We start from the raw sequence: 27,852 nt of genomic DNA, 5'->3' as shown, positions 1-27,852 counted from the left end.
TTCACTTTTGATATGAAATATTTATTTTCAAATTGAGGATCTTATGAGGTCAATCGATAAGAATCCCATCATGAGAATATTTCAGAATTAACCGGACACTTTCCTCCCAACCATAAATTCTGTGTTTTATGGGATAAATTAATTGCATGGTGAAAAACAAGAAACCATCATCAAATAACAATATAAAAAGGGTATTATGATTTTTTACAAAGATTACAGCAGGTGGCCATTACACAAAAAAGTACACCATTTTGACATCTAAGCGCACTTATGGACTTCAAACTGCATAAATATATACGTATGTTTCCTTTTGATGCAATCTATACAATGTGAATATGACATTTCCAAAAGCAGGATAGTATTTCTGAGATGACATTGACATTGATCTGATGCCCAATGATAGACCAATATACTGTATTATCTAATTGTGACCAATTATGTCTGCTCTCATATCATGATTCTGAAATCATATATCACTTGCTAGTAGCTTATGGTGTCCCTGTCTTAATGCTACTTCCACAGGAGTCCTGAGCTTTTTGGAAGAAGCGTGTGTGGCTCTACTCTGACAGAATAAGTTCCTGACTTCATTAACAAGTGTTCTTTACTTGGTAGTGTGAAAATTAATGGGTAAAAAGCATATCAACAACTGGGTCATTCTGATTTTCTGTGAGACAAAATACCTGGAAACCAAGCTTGTCTTGGAGAAAGGTAAAAGCATCAAAGATTTGTTGCCTGACATAGCTTTATTCGCGAGACATTTCTACTGCTTCGTCATGCCTGAGCCTTTGACGTTGAGATCGTCAATGTGTATTTTCCTTCCTTCAGGTTTTGGGTTTCGTTTGTCCCTGAGGGGGAAAATGAAAAAGCAGACATAAATCATTCATCGATCAACCTAAATTAAAATAAACTGTTGATCAACCATAGTATAATACTTGACATTCCAATCATAACCTAAATTCAAAGTGATGTAGAATCCAGAAATGGTTTGTTTGGGCTTACGGCCACTCCTCCTTGAGCGGAACTGTCATTATATGACCTATGACACATGATGACTGACCTCCGTCCCTGGTCGGGGCCGGTGGCGGCGGTGAGGGCTGCCCGGTGCACTGCCCTGGGCTTGGGGGCCTCCAGACGGGACATGGGGACAAATGGTCGGAATTTAGACACCTCTTGCTGCCACTCTTTGTCAAAGGACTGCGCCTCGGCTATGAGGGTAGGGCAGAGGTCAGGGATTAGGGGTTAGGAACCGTTTATGTATCACTCTGATGAGCCTGGCGAGGAGCAGTTTCTTGGAATCTGAATACCTTATTTTTTTCTGAGATAGGAACATAACTGTGGTCTATGGAATGTCTCAGACTTCAAACCCCAAACAGAGCTGGGAGAGGAGTGTCCTCTGATATAATTTACTGTCTTTGTTTATGACTATTCATTGAACACGGATTATAGCCTACATGCCTTAAAAGAATGATCAAAGCATCAGAAAAAAACCAACACTTAATACATTTTTGGTAACACTTTACTTAAAGACTGCAAGTATAATAATGTGTTATTACTTGATATAAGCATTTATGCTCCTTTAATGTTTTATTATAATGCTTATAATATGTCTCTTTATTTTCAACTCAAGTAAGGATCATTATGAGATGATAATAAGACATAACATTCTTACAATTGATTATAACCACATCATAATGCATATTATCTGCAGGGTTAAAGTATAGTGTTACCCTTTGTTTTTGTTGGGGGGGGGGGGGGGATGCTGGCTCCCTTACACTACAACTGACTTACATTCATCCAGATTCTGGAAGTCCTGGTTGAGCTCCCGTTCCCCTGTCTTCTTGTTGTGTTTTTTCTCTAGCACGTGTCCCCGGTCCTGGATATGGTGTCCAATAGACATCTTCTCCAGGCCACTCTCTGAGTCCTTCAGGGACTGCCGAGTCTCCTTAATCTAGACACGGGGAAAGCCAATCAGAATGAGTTACCAAAGAGGCAACGGCCAATAAGGACTGAGAAAGCAAGCATCAGAAATTCTTGCTGTGTCAGACAGTTGGCCAGATGTTATTTTTGTGTAAATGCTTAAAAGGGAACTGAAACCAAAAGGCCTAACTTATATGAACAGTTTAATTTCCAAAACGCATCAGAACTTATTGCTTATGTGTGCGTACAATGTGTGTGTACAATATTATACAGATTTTTTATTAATAGATTTTAAATGTGTATGAAAAAAATCTCAATCACATTATGACACCTGCACTTTCCATGACAGACTGACCAGGTGAAAGCTATGATCCCTTATTGATGTCGCGTGTTAAATCCACTTCAACCATTGTAGATGAAGGGGAGGAGACAAGAAGAATCACTTTCAAGAATGACTCAAGCCTTGAGACATGGATTGTCTATGTGTGCCATTCAGAGGGTGAATGGGCAAGACAAAAGATTTAAGTGCCTTTGAATGGGGTATGGCAGTAGGTGCCAGGCGCACCAGTTTGAGTGTATCAAGAACTGCAACGCTGCTGGGTTTTTCATGCTCAACAGTATTACATATTAGGAAGAGGTTCTTAATGGTTTTGTACACTCAGCTGGAATGGAATGTTCATATCCTGTATATTTGACTGTGATATGTGGTTGTCTCACCTAACTATCTTAAGATGAATGCACTTACTTTTAAGTTGCTCTGGATGACAGCATCTGTTAAATGACTAATATGTAAATGTTTTACATAAAGATCTCATACTACTATATTTAATCGTTTGTAAAAATATGAATGTCACAAATTTCAAAGGTGTACAGTTCTTTATAAAAAAACATTTGTGACATTTGACTGTGTAAAGTCTAGCAGTACTACTTATTTCACTGAGAGATATTTAGCAATTTGCAAAATAAATTCTCTGAAATGAAACCATCAAGTGCTAGATTTTAAACAAATACATGTATGTTATTGAACAACCCCATTGCCATGGTTAGATAGTGAAAAAAAATACTTTCTTTTAAACAATATAAGCTAATTTACCAACATTTCTGAAAATGGATACAGTGTAGTGTTTTGGAATAAAACTCTTCATATAAGCTCTTGCAGTTCTCGTAAACGACCTCTCCCTTAGTGTTCAGTGCAGTATCAGCTTGGAGAGACCTCCCCCAGCCTCTCAGCATTATCTCTGGCCATACTTGAGTGTACGTACCCCGCCGGGAGCACGCCGTGTCTGGGAGGAGGCCTGGAACACTTTGGGGGGTTCGTCTCCAACCTTGGAGTAGGTCATCACTGAGGAGGAGCTGAATGAGTGGGCGGTGGGGTTGGCGTTCAGGTCTGTGGACAGGTTCTCCTGGAAAACAACACACACACACACACACAAACATAGATTGAGGTGAGTATAAAGCCATGCAGAACACACATGCTAAAACAATGAACAAAGTCTGTCATAGAAATATAATTAATTATTTGATACTATGCCCATTCTAGTAATTCTATTTGTATGGGCTGTGTGGGGTATTAGAAGAGACAACGTGACTCACAAAGTTTCTGTGCATGTTCCCCATCCTGTTCCTCACGCCGAACATCATGCTGTCCAACATACTGAAAGGGTTCCTCGACTCCATGTCCTGCAGAGAGAACAAGAACAATGGGCCATTCAGAACTAACTTTATGGTCCATACCACCATTACAACAGACATCCATATACTATACGAAACCTCCATCCACACTGTGCCATCATAAGTTGAATTTTCACTTATTTTCCCATTGACATCAAGGCATGACTGGGTGAAAGCTTGACTTAAGCTAAAGTAAGGATTAACCCCATGCTGCACTAGCATATCAATCATATCATAATCTAGATTGTTGAAATCCATGGAGAAATGTAGGCTAACTGTATTGGAAATCTTTAAAAAGATACATTCTTCAGAGATACACGAAACTCAAAATTCTCCCCGTTTACTTCCCATTGACATGTTGTCACTTCAGTTGACAGATATGTTTAAGTAACATGCATTAGTTGGGCATTTGCAACCTTTGTGATGTGGAAAAAAACATCATAACAGAAAAAAAAACACACTGATACGTTAACATAGCTTTAGGTTGCGTCCTTAAGGGCACCCTATCCCCTTTATAGTGCAGAACTTTTTACCAGGGTCAATAGGGCTTTAAATCAACATCCCGTGCAAGTCCATGTCTAAATAGAGCTCTTTGACTGTTTTACAAGACTCGACCCAACCACATGATCCTAGTCTCTCTTGTAGTGGAGTGGAAGTTCCAGTAACTAACCACAGGTCTCCTAGGACGGTCAGAGTGAGCGAGAGTGCTAGGCTGAGCCACTATAGGTACCAGCCAGCCAGCCAGGAGAGTTGATCTGGTCCACTGTGGGTGCCAGTTGGCTGGGGTAATATTCGACCGAACACTCGAGGGGAGGGGTCAACCAGCTCGTAAAACAACCAGGCCACTGATACTGATCGCATGCAAACATACACACGTAGCTTAGTAAGCCTACACATACACTTGATATGGGGGTGAACACATGCATACTCTCACATCTAACCAATTTGACATGGCACTGTGAATGTGGCCTTTTGTTCAGATTCACAATCAAACAGATATTATGGTATTATGGTAAATTTCAAGTTTCAAACTGGCTGTGTGTGTATCTATAAAGACATAGTGTAAGTGAGGGGGGTTAGTACGTGCCAATGGTTAGTTTGGGAATGAAACAAGGAAACGTGCTGCATCATAGCATTTGAGCAGTCTGCCGTACTAACCGTGCCATCAATACTGCCGAAAGGCGAAAGCGACTGGCTCATCCCCTGAAAAGCGGTACAATACAGAATGAACACACAATCACACAAAGAAGCCCGAGAAAGCAAAGCATCACTGAGGCAGGCAGGCTCAAAATAGTGTCCGTCTTTACAAATGTATTCAGTTTGTTCTCAGTATGTAGTTTATAGTCTCTTTAGCTTTCTTCTCTCGTTATATTACACTTTGAATCTGAACCTGTACCCTTCCCACATTTCCACAGGGCCTTGAACCTGCTGAATGTACAAATTAGGAGAAAGACTCTTTCAGTCCTAGCCGCTGCTCCCGACTCTCTACCCCAGGGTGTTTATAACCCCTGGATGCCTGGGCAGGCATCCCAAACACCCCAACCCAGTCAAGGGGCACCGTATGTGGACACAGACACCAGAGAGAGGGAGAGAGGTTGGGCTAAAGGCTGGATCTCAGCCTGGAGAGTGTTGAGAGAGCTCTGCTCTCCGTGTAATTGGGACCTGTTGCCATGAATTACAGGGGGTTTAACACCGAAAACAGATCCTCGTTCTGAGAAACCCTGCAAGGACCCAATGGGCGGGCGGGGGGAGAAGAGTCTGGGTCTCTCTCGGCTGCTCGCTCAGCTCTTTTCCAAAGGTCACGGTGATGTAAAACGCTCCTCGCTGCCCCTGACAGGCGTGTATGTAGCACGACAGGCAATTATATCTCTGAATGGCATCTATGAACAAATAAATGCCCGTTACACTCATGTGGCGGGCATATTTTTAGAAGGCCGCAGAGGTTGAGAGTGCAAAATGTCATGGACTCGGAGGGGCTTTAACACATTATTTTGGGGATGGTTGTGCTACTGCTCGATTATTTGAGCTCATGGTCTCTTTTTCCCCCTCCCAGCCTGTCATGGCATCGCATCTTACACTATTCCCCCCTCTCGCTGTTCAAAGGGAAGCTATGAGTCACACTGATGCCAGGGCTTTTATTTCAGCTCTCAGGGATGGGAGGGATAAGCGAGCTGGGAAGGCATGGGTTCTAGGAACTGTTAGTGACCACTGGGGAGGCTAAAGATGCCACCCCAAAAAAATGTAAACTGGTCAGCAGATTAATGATACAGAGAGCAGGTCTAATTTCCTTTTATAATCAAAACACATAAATAAAGTGAACTCAAATGAAACAAACTGAATTCAATGTATTTTATGAAAGGTGATATTAAGTAAGCAAGTAGTTGAGTATGATGGAAATGAAGGAAATGTGATGTCCCAAACAGCCTTTGAGAGGGAAGACTGAACATATTCACAAGATTGGGGGATTGAATGCTCAGCAAACCGCCAAGAGAAACAGTAGCTTTCCTTCAACGATGCCGTGAATGTGTGTGTGTTGCGTGTGTTTGTTTGCGTGCGTGAATGCATCCGTGCATGTGTGTGTGTGTGTATGTGTGTGTGCTCGTGTACACATGTATCTGATACAGGGGGCGGATTCTCTAAAGCATGCGTGATACTTGAAATCAGTAGGGGAGCCAAAATATCTGTCATAGTTGATAAGCCTTCCGCAGTGGGTGCCAGAGCACACTTGTCAAGCAGATGGAAGCGCAAATGTAACTACACAAAACACAGCACCCACAACCATATCCACCCAGGGCCGGATTAAGGCAGGGTATTACCGGGGCTGATGCCCCTGGGCCTAGGCCCGTGGGGGCCCAAGAAGAAGCAAATGTTTTCAAAAAGATATTATATACACTACCGGTCAAAAGCTTGGGGTCACTTGGAAATGTCCTTGTTTTTGAAAGAAAAGCACATTTTTTGTCCATTAAAATAACAGAAATACAGTGTAGACATTGTTAATGTTGTAAATGACTATTGTAGCTGGAAACGGCTGATTTCTAATAGAATACCTACAAAGGCCCAATATCAGCAACCATCACTCCTGTGTTCAAATGGCACGTTGTGTTAGCGAATCCAAGTTTATCATTTAAAAAGGCTAATTGGTCATTAGAAAACCCTTTCGCAATTATGTTAGCACAGCTGAAAATTGTTGTTCTGATTAAAGAAGCAATACAACTGGCCTTCTTTAGACTAGTTGACTATCTGGGGCATCAGCATTTGTGGGTTCGATTACAGGCTCAAAATGGCCAGAAACATATAACTTTCTCCTGAAACTCAGTCTATTCTTGTTCTGAGAAATGAAGGCTATTCCATGTGAGAAATTGCCAAGAAACTGAAGATCTCGTACAACGCTGGCTCTAACCAGAATAGAAAGAGAAGTGGGAGGCCCCGGTGCATAACTGAGCAAGATGACAAGAACAATAGTGTCTAGTTTGAGAAACATACGTCTCACAAGTCCTCAACTGGCAGCTTAATTAAATAGTACCCGCAAAACACCAGTCTCAACGTCAACAGTGAAGAGGCGACTCCGGGATGCTGGTCTTCTAGGCAGAGTTCCTCTGTCCAGTGTGTGTTATTTTGCCCATCTTAACCTTTTCTTCTTATTGGCCAGTCTTATTGGCCAGTCAACAGGACAATGACCCAACACATCTCCAGGCTGTGTAAGGGCTATTTGACCAAGAAGGAGAGTGATGGAGTGCTGCATCAGATGACCTGGCCTCACCAATCATCCGACCTGGAAAAGTAGCCAACAAGTGCTCGGCATATGTGGGAACTCCTTCAAGACTGTTGGAAAAGCATTTCAGGTGAAGCTGGTTGAGAAAATGCCAAGAGTGTGCAAAGCTGTCAAAGGCAAAGGGTGGCTACTTTGAAGAATCTCTTCAAATCTCTTTAACACTTTTTTGGTTACTACATGATTCCATGTGTGTTATTTTATAGTTTGATGTCTTCACTGTTATTCTACAATGCAGAAAATTGGAAAATAAATAAAAACCCTTGAATGAATAGCTGTGTCCAAACTTTTGACTGATACTGTATATATATTTTTTTACTGCAACTGCCAACCACAGGAGGACTTCGGAGCCTGCTCTCAATGGATGTAGACAGCCTGCTCATCATCAGATGGGGGGAGTAGAGGAGGTAGGGGGCCCACATAGGTAACTGGGGGGGGGGGGTCCTGCCTTGATTTGGTTAATGATTAATAAAAATAAATGGCATATTAAATAAATATGACTGATCTTTTATGAGTCAGAGGACCAAGGGTAAAAATAAATTACATTTAGAAAATAAATTATAATACTTTGTACCAAACCACAGGAGCCCACTCTCACGCCAGAGAGCATAATTTAGCCACAGAGGATCAAGCTTATAAAAAAATAACTATGGTTTAAGTTTTATCACAAGCGCATACAGGTATCTGCCAAAATAAAGGAAACACCAACATAGTGTCTTAAAAGGGTGTTGGGCGAAAACGAGCTGCCAGAAAAGCTCCAATGCGCCTTGGCATAGATGCTGTAAGTGGACCTAAAAGGTGCCAGGAAAATGCACCCCGCACTATAACATATACTTTGTATCCCTCATTTACTCAAGTATTTCCTTTATTTTGGCAGTTACAGGTATGCCAACAGTCGGGAAGACTGCAGTTTGGGCAGCATGCGCGCCAAATATACAGCTTGTTATGTTGTGGCTATAGACATATGGTCATCCATAAAAAGGTTTTGTAACCTCTTACCCTGGCAATTTGACTGTTAAACTCATCGGGAAACTGGCAATGGATGCCAGTCGTATTTGAATGGGAATTGCCATTTATGGATTATATTTCCATGCTGTCGCTTTGCCTTTTGCAGATTTTAAAATACAACCGGGGGAAAAACGTACAGTTTAGAAAGCAAATGCCTACTGCTGAAAAAAAGACTAATCTGTCTGTAGAATCAATAGAAGAAAAAAAAACAAAGCAAAGCCCTATGATTTCCTAATCCGGCCCTGCATCTACCAGTAGCTTTTCAAAGATCCCTACAACAGCCCACTGCTACAGAACTAGCCACCGCTGTGCACAGTGCACCACAGGCGCACACACACACACACACACACACTAGCTTACTAATGACAGCTTCGACTGTGCGCTAGCTAGCTACAGTAGTGCTCTTTAAAGCTCTCTAAAACAGTGGCTGTGTCCCAAATAGCACCCTATCCTAATCTAGTGATTATGATTTATGTAGTGCACTACTTTATGGAATAGCGTGCCATTGGGGAAGCACACTCAACGAGAGGCCACTTGGCGTGCTTGCCTCTGTGAGGAGAGAGAGAGAGAGCAAGAGGAAAGAAATAATATTAAGGAACAGGATCGCGAGCAGCGCTGAGGCTGGCATCCGTTGAAAGTAATTACCAGGGATAAATATACTGGGCACACGGGGAGGGGTGCAGGATTAGCTAGGGACACAGGGACTAAGTTTAGCACCTCAGGTCTTCTAGAGCAGGGCAGCTGCCCGGTCATCATGAGACCTTCATACTGGGAGAGAGGTGTCTTCAGGGGAAAATTGGAGCAAAGGCCCGTTAGACCGATCTGGGTCATGTTCATTAGAAACAAAACAGAATAAAAAGGGACTGAAAAAGGGAGAGACAACTTGGACTCATTTTTGAAATGTGTTGAAAAATGTTTTAAAACAGTTTCATGTCCTAATGAATATGACCATTAGACTAGTAGTGGCCAATCCTCAAAAATGGCTTGAGATTTTGAGCAGTGGCGGTCGGTGCCATTTGAGGTTGCAAATGGAGGTTATATTACTGGAAACATTCTAAGTCTACCAGTAAACTACAAGACTTTTGGTATCTTTCAAGGATTTTATGTAATATATCACAAGACATCTTGTGGCCCTTTTGGGTACTTCAGATTTTAACAGGTGTCTGTAATTATCTCTGGCCCTCTCTCTGGTCTTATCACATGTAAAACATAGAAAATAATTAAATAAGATGATTTTCAAATAAAAAAAGGAGAGTCAAAGCTGTTAACATCATCTTCAATATGAACCATCAACTTTGTGAAGACCATTGGTGTCTCAAGAGGGTTTCAGCAAAATATCCTTTGTATTTGTTTTACAGAGTTTATTTTATTTGATTATGTCAGCATGCATTAATTTTGTTTTCAATGTGAAAAAAGTCATTATTGGAAGAGTTGCAGAGTTAATTGAAAATAATGCCATTGTTGATGAGATGCTTTTTTCATTAATTAGGCTATTTTCTCTTGAACCATATGGTCTATCTACTAGAAGCTCATGGACAATATGGCACAGATATAAAACATAAAAAATAAGATATTCATATAAAGTATTCAAGTTATGATAGATTGCCATAGACAAAATTACTGAAGATTCCGGTAACTTTGGTAAACTATGGGTAGCTTTGCAACCCTAGTGCTATTTAAGATTAGGGAGGACAATTTTTTCTTTGGCCTTATTTCTATTACAGCATAATAGATGACTGTCATTCATATTCCATTCACCCAATTCAATGTAACGTCGATAGGTTTAGGCTAGTAGCCTACTACATGATACTCAAATTTGCCCTACACCCATCATGAGGTTGCTACAACCTAGCCTAAACCTAGCTACAACCTAGCCTAAAAAAGTTCATGACATCAAGGTGACAGAGACATTCAATACCGCCGTACATACGTTTGCCTCCATCTAGCTGATTTGGGGCGTGTAATCGTTAGTCCAAACAGTTGCACCCTCTATAACCACTGTGATTATTATTTGACCCGGCTGGTCATCTATGAATGTTTGAACATCTTGAAGAACGATCTGGCCTGAATGACCATGTACTCTTAATCTTCACCCGGCACAGCCAGAAGAGGACTGGCCACCCCTCAGAGCCTGGTTCCTCTAGGTTTCTTCCTAGATTCCTTTCTAGGGAGTTTTTCCTAGCCACCATGTGCTTCTACATCTGCATTGCTTGCTCTCTGAGGGTTTAGGCTCGGTTTCTGTAGAAGCACTTTGTGACAACTGCTGATGTAAAGAGGACTTTATAAATACAATTGATTGATTGAACCGTTATGCAACTAAAACAGGAGTTTATATTAGACAAATTTTGGTAGTTCCCTCCCTGTTTCTTTCCGCTTGAGAAACATTTTGCAACAGAATCGGCCAAATGAATACACCTCTGATTAACCGCATACACAGTTCACTTTCATAACAGCATCATCACTTTGCTAGTTCTATAATGTTCTCGCATCTACACGCTCTCCTGCTCGCACCTTTTCCCTTTGCTTGTGGACTCCAGTGTGCAACACAACAGCTGTCTGTGACAAGGCGCAAAAACCTCTCCAAGCCAAACCATCATACTATAACCGCTAAACACCACAAAGCCTACTTCGTTGTCACCATATTAATGTTATGGTCAACAAACTAGAACGAAGACATTAGTAAACCCCAAATCCAATACATATGTACAATCAGGCAGTAGTGTACAGCAAGTTACAATTTAGCAGTTACAATGGCGGGCCCCATTGGCAAGACATCAATAAAACCGAATGCTTACCTTGACTTGGAAGAGGTGCAGTGTTGAATAGCCTTAACCAGCTAGGTAACATAAATTGCATTCCTCTCTGTTTTTGTTTGAGTTAGGCTGTTGAGTAGGCTAAGTATGTGAAAGGTAAACTAAGTACAATGAAATATAGCAAGCTCTCTCTGCTGCTTCTCTTCATTTTTTAAAGAAATTCATTTGTACAAAACTGTAGTCTTTCTCACTCTTTGAGTCAACTGCTCACCACACTTTATGCACTGCAGTGCTAGCTAGCTGTAGCTTATGCATTCATGACAAGATTCGTTCTCTGATCCTTTGATTGGATGGACAATATGTCAGTTCATACTACAAGAACTCTGACAGGTTGGAGAACAACCTCCGAAAGTCATCATAATTACTAAGTCTATGGAAGGGGGTGAGAACCATGAGCCTCCTAGGTTTTGTATTGAAGTCAATGAACCCAGAGGAGGACAGAAAATAGCTGTGGGTTAAATAGAGATTTTCTTTGTCACTGCCCTACACACAATAACCCATAATGTTTTTCAAAATAAGTTTAGGAGTAAACATTTTCTTAACAAGTCACATAATAAGTTGCATGGACCATGTGTTCAATAATAGGGTTTAACATGATTGTTCAATGACTACCTCAAAGACCAGGAAGGTTTTCCAATGCCTCGCAAAGAAGTACAACTATTGGTAGATGGGTAAAAATGTAAAAAGCCGACATTAAATATCCCTTTGAGCATGGCAAAGTTATTAATTACACTTTGGATGGTGTATCAATGCAGAAAAATTAATCCATGCTTTTGTCACTTCTAGGTTAGACTACTGCAATGCTCTACTTTCCGGATACCCGGATAAAGCACTAAATAAACTTCAGTTAGTGCTAAATACGGCTGCTAGAATCCTGACGAGAACCAAAAAAAAATTATCATATTACTCCAGTGCTAGCCTCCCTACACTGGCTTCCTGTCAAGGCAGGGGCTGATTTCAAAGTTTTACTGCTAAACCTACAAAGCATTACATGGGCTTGCTCCTACCCATCTCTCTGATTTGGTCCTGCCGTACATACCTACACGTACGCTACGGTCACAAGACGCAGGCCTCCTAATTGTCCCTAGAATTTCTAAGCAAACAGCTGGAGGCAGGGCTTTCTCCTATAGAGCTCCATTTTTATGGAATGGTCTGCCTACCCATGTGAGAGACGCATACTCAGTCTCAACCTTTAAGTCTTTACTGAAGACTCATCTCTTCAGTGGGTCATATGATTGAGTGTAGTCTGGCCCAGGAGTGTGAAGGTGAACAGAAAGGCTCTGGAGCAACGAACCGCCCTTGCTGTCTCTGCCTGGCCGGTTCCCCTCTTTCCACTGGGATTCTCTGCCTCTAACCCCATTACAGGGGCTGAGTCACTGGCTTACTAGGGCTCTTTCATACCGTCCCTAGGAGGGGTGCGTCACTTGAGTGGGTTGAGCCACTGATGTGATCTTCCTGTCTGGGTTGGCGCCCCCCCTTGGGTTGTGCCGTGGCGGAGATCTTTGTGGGCTATACTCGGCTTTGTCTCAGGATGGTAAATTGGTGGTTGAAGATATCCCTCTAGTGGTGTGGGGGCTGTGCTTTGGCAAAGTGGGTGGGGTTATATCCTTCCTGTTTGGCACTGTCCGGGGGCATCATCGGATGGGGCCACAGTGTCTCCTGACCCCTCCTGTCTCAGCCTCCAGTATTTATGCTGCAGTAGTTTGTGTCGGGGGGCTAGGGTCAGTCTGTTATATCTGGAGTACTTCTCCTGTTCTACCCGGTGTCCTGTGTGAATTTATGTATGCTCTCTCTAATTCTCTCTTGGAGGACCTGAGCCCTAGGACCATGCCTCAGGACTACCTGGCCTGATGACTCCTTGCTGTCCCCAGTCCACCTGGCCATGCTGCTGCTCCAGTTAACTGTTCTGCCTGTGATTATTATTATTTGACCATGCTGGTCATTTATGAACATTTGAACATCTTGGCCATGTTCTGTCATAATCTCTACCCGGCACAGCCAGAAGAGGACTGGCCACCCCACATAGCCTGGTTCCTCTCTAGGTTTCTTCCTAGGTTTTGGGTTTTCTAGGGAGTTTTTCCTAGCCACCGTGCTTCTACACCTGCATTGCTTGCTGTTTGGGGTTTTAGGCTGGGTTTCTGTACAGCACTTTGAGATATCAGCTGATGTACAAAGGGCTATATAAATAAATTTGATTTGATTTCAAGACACCCAGTCACGACAAAGACACATTCGTCTTAACTCAGTTGCCAGAGAGGAAGGAAAACGCTCAGAGATTTTACCATTAGGCCAACGACTTTAAAACAGTTACATGGTTGAATGGCTGTGATAGGAGAAAACTGTTTTTCCAAAACCTGCATTCTGTTTGCAACAAGGCACTAAAGTAATACTGCAAAAAATGTGGCAAAGCAATTCACTTTTTGTCCTGAAAACAAAGTGTTAAGTTTGGAGCAAATCCAACACAACTCATTACTGAGTACCACTTCCCATTTTTTCATGCATGGTGGTGGCTGTATCATGTTATGGGTATGCTTGTAATCGTTAAGGATCTGGGGAGTTTTTCAGGATAAAAAATAAAACGGAATGGAGCTAAGCATAGGGAAAATTCTAGATGAAATCCTGGTTCAGTCTGCTTTCCACCAGACATTGGGGGACAAATTCACCTTTCAGCAGGACAATAACCGAAAACACAAGGCCAAATCTACACTGGAGTTGCTTACCAAGAAGACAGTGAATGTTCCTGAGAGGCAGAGTTACAGTTTTGACTTAAATCTGCTTGAAAATCTATGGCATGACTTGAAAATGGTAATCTACCAATGACCAACAACCAATTTAACAGAGCTTGAAGAATTATGAACATAATAATGGTGAAATATTGTACATTCCAGCAGTGGCATGTATTCATGGAAACCAAGGGAGCCAGGCTTCCCCCAAAAATTGTCAAATAAAATATATAAAAAATAAAATAATCTATCTTTCGTCTCTCTGTGTTTCATCATTTTCCTTCAATTCGCAAAAGGCTGAATGTATCTCACAAGTGAAAGCATCAGAGCGACCAAAACAGCACCCCCCTGTCTCTCTATGTGTAGGCCATCTGATGCCGTCTTGTCCAAGGGAGTCAAGGGAAGCCAGCTTGGATTTGGCGTCACGACTATCAAATCCCATTGAGAGCATACGTCATTAACAGAAAAAGTTGAATTGCTGCATCTCGTTGTGTTGTTGTCCTCCGGAGGCTAGCTAGCTAGCTAAAATGGTCCCTTTCCTTAATTAGCCATGGATGGAGATAGGGATTTGGACTTGTGGTTTTACTTAATTCTCCGTACTGGCCAATGATTATAATGGCGATTCTGATCCACCCATTAATTCATTCATTGTTGTGCCCCTGGCCTGAGAGGATGGAAGTTCAATATGTAGCTAGATGTAGAAGGCTAATTTTAACTAGCTAATCATGAATGGAAGTTAGGCTAGCGAGCAAGTATTTTAGCCAGGTAGCCTAGGACAACAGAAAATAAAAGTGTACTGAGTGACAGGCCGTTTCGTCAACATGAAAGAAAGAGAGGAGAATGGCATTGGCCTTTCTCTACAAGCAGGGTGAGTCAACATGTTTTTCTACTTGCACGAATGCGCGCACACATGCTCACACACGCAACCACATCATAATTAGCTTAAGTTGGACTAAATTGTTTTTGGTATCTTTTAGTTGTCACTGTATTAGACTAAGCAGAGGTGATTTGATAATGTTTAAGTTGAAATGGTGCTGGAATAGTGGAGGCAGCTCCTGTATTCTTTGCGACTTGTGTTAACTCTGTGGTTCCAAATCAATAGTTGTTTAGTCATTGGAAACATTAACTTGCTTGACTATGCTGTAGATCATGTAACTGTCTGTTACAGTACATGCAATATGCTTTGTGAACTTCACTGGACAGAGGTTGCTATCCGGTTTTGTTATAAATCAAAGGTATGGTTGAATTTATTCTGCCACTGTCTCTTCTTATTGTCTTGGCCTTTAGGCCTATATATTACAGTCGCAAGCCATTTTTTTTGTTTTGTTTTTTGAATTAACAACCTGTTAATATGGATTAACAGGTTGTAAAGCAAACACCACAATTATCACAACACATAGGTTGTACTATGGTTCCTTTAAGGGGGGGGCATCAACTTGCTTGCCCATGCTATAGGTCATATATTGTACATGCAATATGCTTTGTGGACTTCACTGCTATCCGATTTTGTGCAAACAATGTAATTATCAGAACACAAAGGTTGTAATATGGGGTAGGGGGCTTGGCAATTACGTTAGCTCCTACAACCTGACACTCATTGACAAGAAATGCCATCAACAGTGGGCCTTTGCATTTCATAGGAATTGCAGCTCACCAATGTCAATGCCATCCTGAAATGCCCAGTCTGCCATGGAGTTTCCATACATGTTGACATGGTGACATTATGGGGTATGGGGAGGATGTAACCACATATGATGACAAGCTCATAAGGCAGGTGTTCACCACATTGAACCAACACAACCTGACACTCACTGACACATATGGTAGGATTTGCACCTCTTCAATATCAATGCCATCCTGAATCTCCCAGAACTGTTCACGATAGCTCCACTCCACCATCACTCCCCCCTCTGGCAGTTACTACAGACAGAGACACCATGGAATTGCACTGCCACATGTCAGTAGGCCATTCAACAGCCAAAATGCCACCTGAAAAGAGCTGGTGTGCAATGCCATCAATACACTACATGACCAAAAGTATGTGGACACCTGCTCAGCGAACATCTCATTCCAAAATCATGGGCATTAATATGGAGTTGGTCCCACCTTTGCTGCTATAACAGCCACTTTTCTGGACAGGCTTTCCACTATATGTTGGAACATTGCTGCGGGGACTTGCTTCCATTCAGCCACAACAGCATTAGTGAGGTTGGGCAATTAGGCCTGGCTCGTAGTCGGCGTTCCAATTCATCCCAAAGGTGTTCGCTGGGGTTGTGGTCAGGGCTTTGTGCAGGCCAGTGAAGTTCTTCCACAGCAATCTCCTCAAACCATTTCTGTATGGACCTGGCTTTGTGCATAGGGGCATTGTCATGCTGAAACAGGAAAGGGCCCCAAACTGTTGCCACAAAGTTGGAAGAACAGAATCGTCTAGAATGTCATTGTATGCTGTTGCATTAAGGTGTCCATTCATTGGACCTAAGGGGTCAAGCCTAAACCATGAAAACTGCCCCAGACCAATATATCTCCTCCACCAAACTTTACAATTGGCACTATCCATTGGGGCAGGTAGCATTCTGCTGTTCGTCGGTAGCTTCATGAAATAGTTTCCATGGCCGAGCAGACACAAACAAGCCTAAGATCACCATGTGCAATGCCAAGCTTGGGCTAGAATGATGTAAAGCTCACTGCCATTGGACTATGGAAACACATTTTCTGGTGTGTAGAATCACTCGACCATCTGTCAGCCCAATGGAACGAATCTGTGTTTGGCAGATGCCAGGAGAACGCTACCTGCCCCAATGCATAGTGCATGAGGGTTGTACACAATTATGAAAACATCTAATCTAATTCCGATGTCGGAGCCCACTTGCTTTCCTTAGATCAGATTACACCAGCCAAAACTACAAAAACATGTGTAACTGTATGTATTTGTGTCCGGCAGGATGATACAGAACTGAATGAGAGTACATTTGAAAATTATAATTGAATCAGCTAGCAAAAAGTAAAGCTTACATTCATCATAAATATTTATAGTTTACATTTCTGCCTATTGTGTCACTGTGTTTACAGGTCTATTTTTCCAGGATGCATTATGATATCCTAATGCTGTTTGTTTGTGTATGTAGGGCAGACAACTGACTACTTGTATTCCACATTTTTGCAATGTCAGACCTTGCAATATTGGGTTACATGAGCCTGTTGCCCACCACCCTCCAGCCAGGCATTATTCTGTGCTTTTTGAGTTTAGGGGGTATATCAATATTTCTAACCACTTTTGCAGAAAAATATTTTTACACAACCATCCATTTCATTAATGGGAGACATTAGGGATTTTTAAAACATGGTTGTGTTTTCTTCTACCTAGGGTACGGTTATAAAACATTTTTTGGGGGGGGCCTTCCCATTAGCCTACATTGTATATTTGCCTTCTGATAGAAAATGTATCTAACTGCATTGCAAAGCTGAGCAAATAGACTAGTGTTTAACTGTCATGAAACTGTCATTCAGGTGTGGAACAAGACTGTTCTTAATTACAGAGAAAATGAACTACACACACACACACACGACACTGAATCCTAACTATGCGCACACTTCACGTGGCAATCATGCATTAATGTCAATGGATGAATTGCACGAAAACGTTATGTACGAGGATATCAAGTCAGGATTCAAGCCTACCTGAAAACATAACTATATTGTGATAAACTCATAACCAATGTCATGAGAAACGTGAACAGTTTGTTCTTTCAGATTTGCTACATTTGACCACGGGCCAAACAGCTATGAAACCAAACATGTCTGTTTTGTCTTTTCAACAGCTCGGGGCATTGGTGTGTTTGAGTGAGAAAGCAGTGTGTCAGTGAAACAATGCTCTAAATATACCCTCCTCAGGCCAAAGATAGAAGAACAACCCCCTCACCTTTCTGGACAGCTACAACCCACCAGTGCCCCAGCAGAGCAGCAGAGGTTCAATAAGCAGTACAGCATCGCTGGCCTGACCCGGCAGCAGGGGGGATCCGGTTACACGACCATGGCCATTTTCCATCACGACCCCAGTCAACCTAAGCCCTTTTCTTTTTTATCTCTTTCGGCTGGCCAGCGTTCATGTTTGTTTGAATGCTGACCGCTGAAATGACAGAGGGGGGGTTGTGGTGCAGGTTCTTTCACTCACTGACACAGATGGAGAGGACAGTATGAATGTCAGTACAAGGAACTGACCAACCCCTGGGACAGGAATATGATTCCACACCTTCACATATACTCCCTCTCTGGCCTCGAGGTCACCAGACTGCTGATTATTACACACACCTGTCACCATCGTCACGCGCACCAGCGCTAATTGACACTCACCTGGACTCCATCAACTCCTTGATTACCTGCTTTTATTCATGTCACAAAAAAATCCAAAGGGAAATGCTCTCCAAGTGAGAAGACCATCTTAAGGATAGGGTATGAACTAGAGGCACTGAGGCAATCACCTGTTTGAGATTCAAACCAACAACCCTCTCCTGACCTGACATATCCTGGTTAGGATCTGTATGTGTTTAGCCGATATCAATACTCCAAGGCTACTCGAGTCATGCTAATTGAGCGCTTTACAAATTAAATATTATTGTGTGGGACCAAACCTGGGTCACCATAGCAACACATTAGCCCTAGTCACCCTACCCCAGTCAGTGAGTCACAGTCAGAGCATCGGTCCTCACCCTGTGGTCCTCCTGTAGCGCCATGTTAGTGTTGGGTTGGCCCCCGGCTACGCGGCCCCTGTCACATCCGACTCTCAGACTGGGCATGAAGTCCCGACCGAAGGGCTCTGATAAACTCCGCATCATCTGTTGTACATGTGTGTTGTGTGCCTGGAATGGATCCCTGTGGAGAAGAGGAAGAAGAAGAGATTTAATCAGCCTCAATGTTCCCAATTCTTTGCAGAATGAAAAACAAATGGTCATACCTTGATGAGCTGTACTTTGAAGAATCTCAGATATATATAAAATATATTTTGATTTGTTTAGACATGATTCCATGTGTTATTTCATAGTTTTGATATCTTCACTATTATTCTACAATGTAGAAAATAGTAGAAATAAAGAAAAACCCTTGAATGAGTAGGTGTCCAAACTTTTGACTGGTACAGTATATATAGATTTTTTTTCGAAATAGTCATAACAAGAACACGCAACCGGGCATTGCGAGGGAAGGGCTGGTGTGTGGACTGAAGATGGGGCGTACGGTAATGTTTACCTGATTTTAGACCAGGCCTAATATACACACAAAAGTATGTGGACACCCCTTCATACTCGTGGATTCAGCCAATTCAGCCACACCTGTTTCTGGCAGGTGTATAAAATCAACCACACCTCCATGCAATTTCCATAGACATACATTGGCAGTAGAATGCCAGTACTGAAGAGCTCAGTGATTTTCAACATGGCACCATCATAGGATGCACCTTTCCAACAAGTCAGTTCATCACATTTCTGCTCTGCTAGAGCTGCCCCGGTCAACTGTAAGTGCTGTTATTGTCTAGGAGGAACAACGGCTTAGCCGCGGACTGAATATACTCTCCTGCAACCCGCCTCACCCAATGTGGTACGGATCTGCTATTTTTATACTTTAGAACCAGAACCCCCTTCAGAAGCTAGCCAGCTAACTAGCTACTAGTCAGTTAGCCACTCTTAGCGGTCTTCACCGTTAACTCGGACACCAGCCATCCTCAGCTCGGTCAATACCTGCCTGTCTGCACAGCTCGAGATCAACCCAGAGCATATTTTCTTCTCTACCACATCTCCGGATTCCTACTGCAAGCTCTGGACCATTACACCAGATCATCGTAGCTAGCTAGCTGTTATCCGAGTGGCTACTCCTGGCTCGCGCCTCTGTACCGAAGCTAGCACCAGTTAGCCTTGAGCTCGACCCATCTCCCGGTTAGTCGAAGAGGTCTACCAGCTAATTCTTGGGCAACAATACCTCTTTTGCCAATTGGCATGGACCCTTTATTGCCAACACAGAGCTCCGCCAATCCATCACGAATGGTCTGCTGACGTAATCGTCCGAGTTGGTTTCAACAGGCTTTTCCGTTGCGACGTCGCCGAATACCCATCTGCTGGCCACAGACCGCTAGCTCCAGCTCTCCTAGCGTAGTAGCAACTACCGAACAGCTCCCTGACTCACCCATTGCTGCTCATTGGACCCTATGATCACTCCGCTACACATGCCTCTCCCTAATGTCAATATGCCTACAGGATAATTATTGTTTTATTTCACTGTAGAGCCCACAGCCCTGCCCTAAATGCCTTAGATAGCTCTTTTTATGGCACCCTCCAAACATGCGGAGACCTCACCTGGCTTAACTGGTGCCTCCAGAGATACAACCGCTCTCATCATCACTCAATGCCTAGGTTTACCTCCACTGTACTCACATCCTACCATACCCTTGTCTGTACATTATGCCATGAATCTATTCTAACACGCCAAGAAATTTGCTCCTTTTATTCTCTGTCCCCAACGCACTAGACAACCAGTTCTTATAGCCTTTAGCTGTACCCTTACTCTACTCCTCCCCTGTTCCTCTGGTGGTGTAGCGGTCAACCCAGGCTCTGTTGCCCCCAGCACCACAACCATTCCCAAGGCGCTCTCATTTGTTGACTTCTGTAAAAGGGTTTAGGGAGGCCACCAAAAATTCTGAAATTTCCATCCCCAACTACAACATTTTCCGACAAGTTAGAACTGCCAAAGGGGGTGGAGATGCAGTCTACTGCAGATATAGCCTACAGAGTTCTGTCATACTATCCAGGTCTCTGCCCAAATAATGAGCTTCTACTTTTAAAAATCCACCTTTACAGAAATAAGTCTCTCACCATTGCCGCTTGATATAGACCCCTCTCAGCCCCCAGCTGTGCCCTGGACACCATATATGAATTGATTGCCCCCCATCTATCTTCAGAGTTCGTACTGTTAGGTAACCTAAACTGGGATATGTTTAACACCCTGGCCGTCCTACAATCTAAGCTAGATGCCCTCAATCTCACACAAATTATCAAGGAACCTACCAGGTACAACCCTAAATCCGCAAACATGGGCACCCTCATAGACATCATCCTGACCAACTTGCCCTCTAAATACACCTCTGCTGTCTTCAACCAGGATCTCAGCGATCAACTGCCTCATTGCCTGCGTCCGTCATGGGTCCACTGTCAAACAACCACCCCTCATCACTGTCAAACTTTCCCTTAAAACACGTCAGCAAGCAGGCCTTTCTAATCGACCTGGCCCGGGTATCCTGGAAGGAAACTGACCTCATCCCGTTAGTGGTAGCACTTTAAAAGTGCTTTCCTCACCATCCTAAATAAGCATGCCCCATTCAAAAAATGTAGAACGAAGAACTGATATACCCCTTGGTTCACTCCAGACTTGACTGCCCTTGACCAGCACAAAAACATCCTGTGGCGTACTGCATTAGCATCGAATAGCCCCCGCGATATGCAACTTTCCAGGAAGTCAGGAACCAATATACACAGTCAGTTAGGAAAGCTAAGGCTAGCTTTTTCAAACAGAAATGTGCATCCTGTAGCACTAATTCCAAAACATTTTGGGACACTGTAAAGTCCATGTAGAATAAGAGCACCTCCTCCCAGCAGCCCACTGCACTGAGGCTAGGAAACACGGTCACCACCAATAAGTCTACGATAATCAATAATTTCAATAATCATTTTTCTAAGGCTGGCCATGCTTTCCACCGGCTACCCCTACCCCAGCCAAAAGTTCCAGTCTCTATGGGGGTGGCACAGGGTTCAATTCTTGGGCCGACTCATTTCTCTGTATAGATCAATGATGTCGCTCTTGCTGCTGGTGATTCTCTGATCCACCTCTACACAGACGACACCCTTCTGTATACATCTGGCCCTTCTTTGGACACTGTTAACAAACCTTCAAATGAGCTTCAATGACATACAAAACTTCTTCCGTTGCCTCCAACTGCTTTTAAATGCTAGTAAAACTAAATGCATGCTCTTCAACCGATTGCTTCCCGCACCCACCCACCCGACTAGCATCACTACTCTGGACGGTTCTGACTTGTGGACAACTACAGATACCTAGGTGTCTGGATAGACTGTAAACTCTCCTTCCAGACTCACGTTAAGCATCTCCAATCCAAAATTACATCTAGAATCGACTTCCTATTTCGCAACAAATCATCCTTTACTCATGTTGCCAAACATAACCTCATAAAACTGACTATCCTACCGATCCTCGACTTCGGCGATGTCATTGACAAAATAGCCTACTGAGCAAATTGGATGCAGTCTATCACAGTGCAATCCGTTTTGTCACCAAAGCCCCATATACTACTCACCACTGTGACCTGTATGCTCTCGTTGGCTGGCCCTCGCTTCATATTTGTCGCCAAACCCACTGGCTCCAGGTCATCTACAAGTATTTGCTAGGTAAAACCCAGCCTTATCTCAGCTCACTGGTTACCATAGCAACACCTACCCGTAGCACGCGCTCCAGCAGATATATTTCACTGGTCATCCCCAAAGCCAACACTTCATTTGGCCTCCATTCCATTCAGTTCTCTGCTGCCAATGACTGGAACAAACTGCAAAAATCACTGAAGCTGGAAACTAATGTCTCTCGCTCCAACTTTAGGCATCAGCTGTCAGAGCAGCTTACCAATCACTGTACCTGTACACAGCCCATCTGTAAATATCACACCCAACTACCTCATCCCCATATTGTTATTAATTGTTTTGCTCTTTTGAACCCCAGTATCTCTACTTGCACATCTATCACTCCAGTGTTAATGCTAAATTGTAATTATTTCGCCTCCATGGCCTATTTATTGCCTTACCTCCCTAATCTTACTACATTTGCATACATTGTACATAGACCTTTTCTATTGTGTTATTGACTGTACGTTTGTTTATCCCATGTGTAACTGTGTTGTTTTTGTCACACTTTGCTTTATCTTGGTCAGGTCGCAGTTGTATATGAGAACTTGTTCTCAACTGGCCTACCTGGTTAAATAAAGATGAAATAAAATATATTTAAAAAAAAGTGGTAGGTCACACAAGCTGACAGAATGGGAACGCTGAGTGCTGAAGCGTGTAGGGCGTAAAAATAGTCTGTCCTCGGTTGCAAAACTCTCGACTGAGTTCCAGACTGCCTCTGGAAGCAACGTCGGCACAAGAACCGTTTGTCGGGAGCTTCATGAAATGTGTTTCCATAGACAAGGAGCTGCACATAAGCCTAAGATCACCATGTCCAATATCAAGCGTCGGCTGGAGTGCTGGAAAGCACGACACCTTTGGACTCTGGAGCAGTGGAAATGCGTTCTCTGGAGTGATGAAAACACCACAAACGAAACGGGATTTAGCGGATGCCAGGAAAACGCTACCTGCCCCAATACGTAATGCCAACTGTAAAATTTTGGGGAATAGGAATAATGGTTTAGGGCTGTTTTTCATGGTTCGGGCTAGGCCCCTTAGTTCCAGTGAAGGGAAATCTTAATGCTACAGCATACAATGACATTATAGACAATTATGTGCATCCAACTTTGTGGCAACAGTTTGGGGAAGGTCCTTTCCTGTTTCTGCATGACAATGCCCCAATGCGCAAAGCGAGGTCCATACCGAAATGGTTTGTCGAGATTGGGAATTGGAACGCAGACGACGACCCAGGCCTAATCACCCAACATTGACCTCACTAATGCTCGTGGCTGAATGGAAGCAAATCCCCGCAGCAATGTTCCAACATTTAGTGGAAAGCCTTCCAAGAAGAGTGGAGGCTGTTAAAGGTGCTCCATATTAATGACCATGATTTTGGAATGAGATGTTCGATGAGCAGGTGTCCACATACTTTTAGCCATATAGTGTATGACAGGGGTCTAAGCTAGGTGATTAATAGATATTACATTCTCAAAGTTTTCCTGTGGAATGGCAACACTTACTCAAAGCATCTATTCACTAATGAAAAACATTAACCAATATTTTGCTGACACTAGTAACTCTATTCCTTGAGTAGTAAGTACTATGCTATTACTGTAGCCTACATGTCAACCAGTAGCTATTAAGGCACATCAAACATGGATTTCAGTGTGCGTTAGTTGTCATTTAAATTTAGTAATATCTCTGTGCAGGTGTTTAAACAGGTGCAGCAAAATGCTTATGTTACTAGCTATGTTACTAGCTCCAACAGTGCAGTAGAAAGTCTAGCAAATTCAACACGAATACACAAATATTAAAAAATGTAAACAAATCAAGAAATGACAGAACGAGTCCAATTAACAATCCAGGGGTAGACATAGAGTGAGCAGCGTCAAAATCCATAATATAAATAGTCACTGACAGTATAATTAGGAAGGAAAATTGTATGTTCAGTAGTAGCCATAATATAAATATAGACATCGACAGTATATAATTTGGAAGGTATATTGTATATTAGGATGAGCCATTTCTAGAATACAGTATATACATACACAGGGAGTAAACAACAGTATATTAACAGAAAATGAGGTGACTCTATATATACATGGGGCATAAGTCTCAAGGTGCAGGGCAGAGTATAGTGCAGGTAGCCAGCAATCAACAGTCTGATGGCCTGGAGATAGAAGCTGTTTTTAAATCTGGAACAGCTGATATAATAAGGGAATAGGCTATGCTGATAACAAAGCATTGAAATTGGGCACACAATTGTCCCACAATAATATCTGCAAACTATTAATTGTGAATGTGGCTCTTAAAATATAACATTATTGACAACAGCCTACAGACTGTCATTGTAGACGAGGGGTGGGTAGCATACAGTCGTTATTGTCCATTATCTGAAGCAACGCGTCGTTTAAAGTGGTGTTGACTGGTATTTAAAAGAAACACAATTGTTCGAGAAAAATCTTCATCTTGTCGAATTAATGAGTGGCAGAATACATTATCGATACTACTTACGACAAGAAAGGGTCCTCGTCAAATTCCCTGAGAAGACTGTTAAACATTTCCACGGGTGTTGGAGAGGAAAAGTGTAGAACGAAATATCTATTTTCTGTTTCGCGCTATGAAGCGGCTTCTACTACCCAGTGTACGACAGCCAAGCGCGCACGGTGCCAATGAAGTTACTATGGAACCTTGCTACACTTCAGAACGTTGGGCTTTATGAACCAGGAACCACATGACCTCCGTAGAGCCATCTGGTTGGCTGGCTATTCACAGCTCGAGCAGGATCTATCAGAAGAACGTTATGTTGTCAGAAGCTGTCATGACAACGCAGCTTGCTCCAGAGAAAAAGATATTTAATGTTTTGCGGTATTTTACAAGCGTGTGCCACTTCAGCAACGAGGCAATGCTGTAAAATGTGTAGGCTAAATGGCGTTTGTTGTTGAATTTATCCATTTAAATACGATGTACTATATTACTTTTCATTGGGCCTACATGTACTGTACATAGTTTTATTTGCAGTTGTCACTATGACAATTAACACACCCTGAAAGCACTGAATGGTTGGAACCAGTATCTGTGCGTTAGCGACCTCGTGGTCTTATGCTACCATCTTATTAATAGGCAATGTGCAGTAGGATGCGTTATCTGTTGATTGACAGGACTATAGAACGATAAACTTTCCTCTAGCGTGGATGCTCACCAACGTGTTATAGTTAAGTAGCCTATAGTTTATCATTATAGTAATCGGCTGGGTGAATGTCTCCGACACATTATGATCGCAACAGAACTAACCTACTAGTAAGTCTAGCTAACGTTAGCGAACTTGAATAAAATACATGTAAAATTACACGTATACACATACACTTGACTTTTATACTCTATGGCGTTTGTTGTCTCTTTCAAATAATTTACTCTTGTAAATTTGCCATGCAGTAGGGAAGTAAAGCGGAATTCGAATCCATCACTTCCGTTGTTTGGCTGTGCCATAGTGAAGTGGAAACAAACAATACCGTTACGACCTGATGCGGTAACGACACGGTAATTGCCTTGTGAGAAGGCAACATCGTGTTGTTCAAAGTGGCTTGGAGAGAGAAAAACATACGGAAAACATTTGCCTACAACATTAATCAAGCTACATTCCTTAAGTTGCATCTCATGAGAGGAAAGAAACGCAAAACTGGCACCTGTCTCATCTCACCTGCCTCGCACATATGCGAGTCATCATGACTTGCTTTCATTTTTGCATTTTTTTTATGCTAATGTTCCTCCTCTCAATTTTTTATTTTATTACCTCTTTCTCCCCAATTGGTAGTTACAATATTGGGATAGAGTCGAGAGCCGTGCGTCCAATACACAACCCAACTTCTTGACACAAGGCCCAATTAACCCGGAAGCCAGCTGCAGCAATGTTTCGGAGACACCACCTTTCCGTACACCTGGTGACCATGTCAGCGTGCACAGCCCGTACCGAAACAGGAGTATGTGATGAGACAAGGACATCCCTCCCCTTACCCGGAGGACGCTGGGCCAATTGTACACCGCCCCATTGGTCTCCCGGTCGCGGCCGGCTGCTACATGGAATCGAACCCAGAATCTAAGACCACTGCGCCACTCCGGAGGCCCCCTCTCTTATTAAAGGTGTGCTCGTAAATTCACTCTGGAGTGCCAGAAGGCTCTCTGAGCATTTGTAAATTCATAGAGTTGTTAGATAGCCCACAGATAAACACAGATCGTGTCGCTCTAGCATTCAGAGTGCACACTGGACGCTCTGACAAATGAGTAGAGTTGATCCAAGCCTTCTGACCTCACAACCAAGCTAACTGGCCAAAGTTGGCTAGCTTGCTAACGTAAACTCGTACATCGCCTTGGTCCATACAATTGCCCTTATTTTAGCGCCCCGAAAAACGTAATACTTCCAGAGGAACTGTAATATCAATACCATTGTACATCACAATTTCTCCCCTTTCAAACAAAAATCAATTACATGACCTAAACACTGTCCGTTTCTGCATAATTCAAGCAGGCAATGAGCCCCGTCGGGTCTTCAAAAATTGCGAGTGGGGAAGCGAAACTAATGCGTGATAGTGAGGACAGAGGTCGTGTGGGAAAATGGCTTTTTTCACTCGATCTGTCCAACTTATCACCTTAACGCCTCTAAAATGTAAATAAAAGACTATAAAGAGTTTATATAATGTGTCATTACATACCTATTTGAAGGTTTGTGTCGAATTTGAATCAAGTTTAGTGCGCTGCTAAAGTGATCTTAGAAGTAAACAGCGGCTTTGAGAATGATGATTGCATGCAATGATGACCAAAACAAATGACTAGGTATCCCCCTTAGCGCGTCACTGTCCATTTCTTGTTTTTAAACAATGAGAGAAGTGCTACACCTGGTGGAGAGAGATTGTAAGACAAATAGTTGCTTTGTGCGTGCTGTACGTTACGACATGACACGTCAAGATGTAATGGGTCAATAAATACCTATTCTGGCGGTTTCAGCGCCAAGATCTTTGTAAGGCAGGATTTACACATACAAAACACACCACCAGTCCAAGTGAAGGGTTAAACCGGTATTTTATCAGGTTTCACAAAACTCAAAACAAAAAGAGTAAACACTATATCACCCGTGGAAGGTCCTCCAATCGTGGTCTTTGGTTCAATCCTTGTTGAAATCATCAGTTCCTTTATTCCGGCAAACCACATCCTCCACCGTACACTCGGTCTCCCCAAATACCTCCTACTCCTTCACCTGCCGGAGTCAAAGCAAATACAAAAAAATAAAACCCAGGGCACAGTTCAGTAGAGGCCCTGATTGGTTTCACCTGTCTGCAGTTTGGCTCTGATTACAACTGGAGACAGTTGTGGCTGTTCTGCTGCAGTCTCGGTTTCCCCTGAGCTGTCCATGGTCCTGCCTCTGGGGAATTACTTCTCATTGCTGTCCGTGGTCCTGGCAGCCAGAAAACAAAGAAACCTCGCAGGCACATACCGTCTATCCACCACATAACCCCTGAAACCACTAC

The 27,852-nt window shown here is 42.8% G+C and overlaps 1 protein-coding gene across 3 annotated transcripts; it reads right to left on the bottom strand.

Moving 5' to 3' along the window:
• LOC135552514 (myeloid leukemia factor 1-like) lies at positions 1 to 27,133 on the bottom strand. Of its 3 annotated transcripts, none has more exons than XM_064984188.1 (8): positions 27,040 to 27,133; positions 18,608 to 18,770; positions 4,747 to 4,791; positions 3,511 to 3,597; positions 3,180 to 3,320; positions 1,789 to 1,948; positions 1,058 to 1,205; positions 1 to 845 (listed from the first exon to the last, which is right to left on the bottom strand). In XM_064984188.1, exons 2-8 carry the CDS (start codon positions 18,731 to 18,733, stop codon positions 761 to 763), a joined length of 792 nt encoding a protein of 263 aa, XP_064840260.1. In that variant the 5' UTR covers positions 18,734 to 18,770; positions 27,040 to 27,133; the 3' UTR covers positions 1 to 760. The 3 variants fall into 3 exon arrangements, with proteins under 3 accessions (XP_064840260.1, XP_064840258.1, XP_064840259.1); XM_064984186.1 differs by lacking the exon at positions 27,040 to 27,133 and adding an exon at positions 24,845 to 25,012; XM_064984187.1 differs by lacking the exons at positions 4,747 to 4,791; positions 27,040 to 27,133 and adding an exon at positions 24,845 to 25,012.
• Between the last annotated feature and the right edge of the window lie 719 nt (positions 27,134 to 27,852).

This window comes from Oncorhynchus masou, chromosome 13 (assembly GCF_036934945.1).
Source record: "Oncorhynchus masou masou isolate Uvic2021 chromosome 13, UVic_Omas_1.1, whole genome shotgun sequence".
NCBI lineage: Eukaryota > Metazoa > Chordata > Actinopteri > Salmoniformes > Salmonidae > Oncorhynchus > Oncorhynchus masou.
The sequence above is the reverse complement of the archived record's forward strand: the minus strand, read 5'-3'. Positions and strand labels throughout refer to the sequence as shown.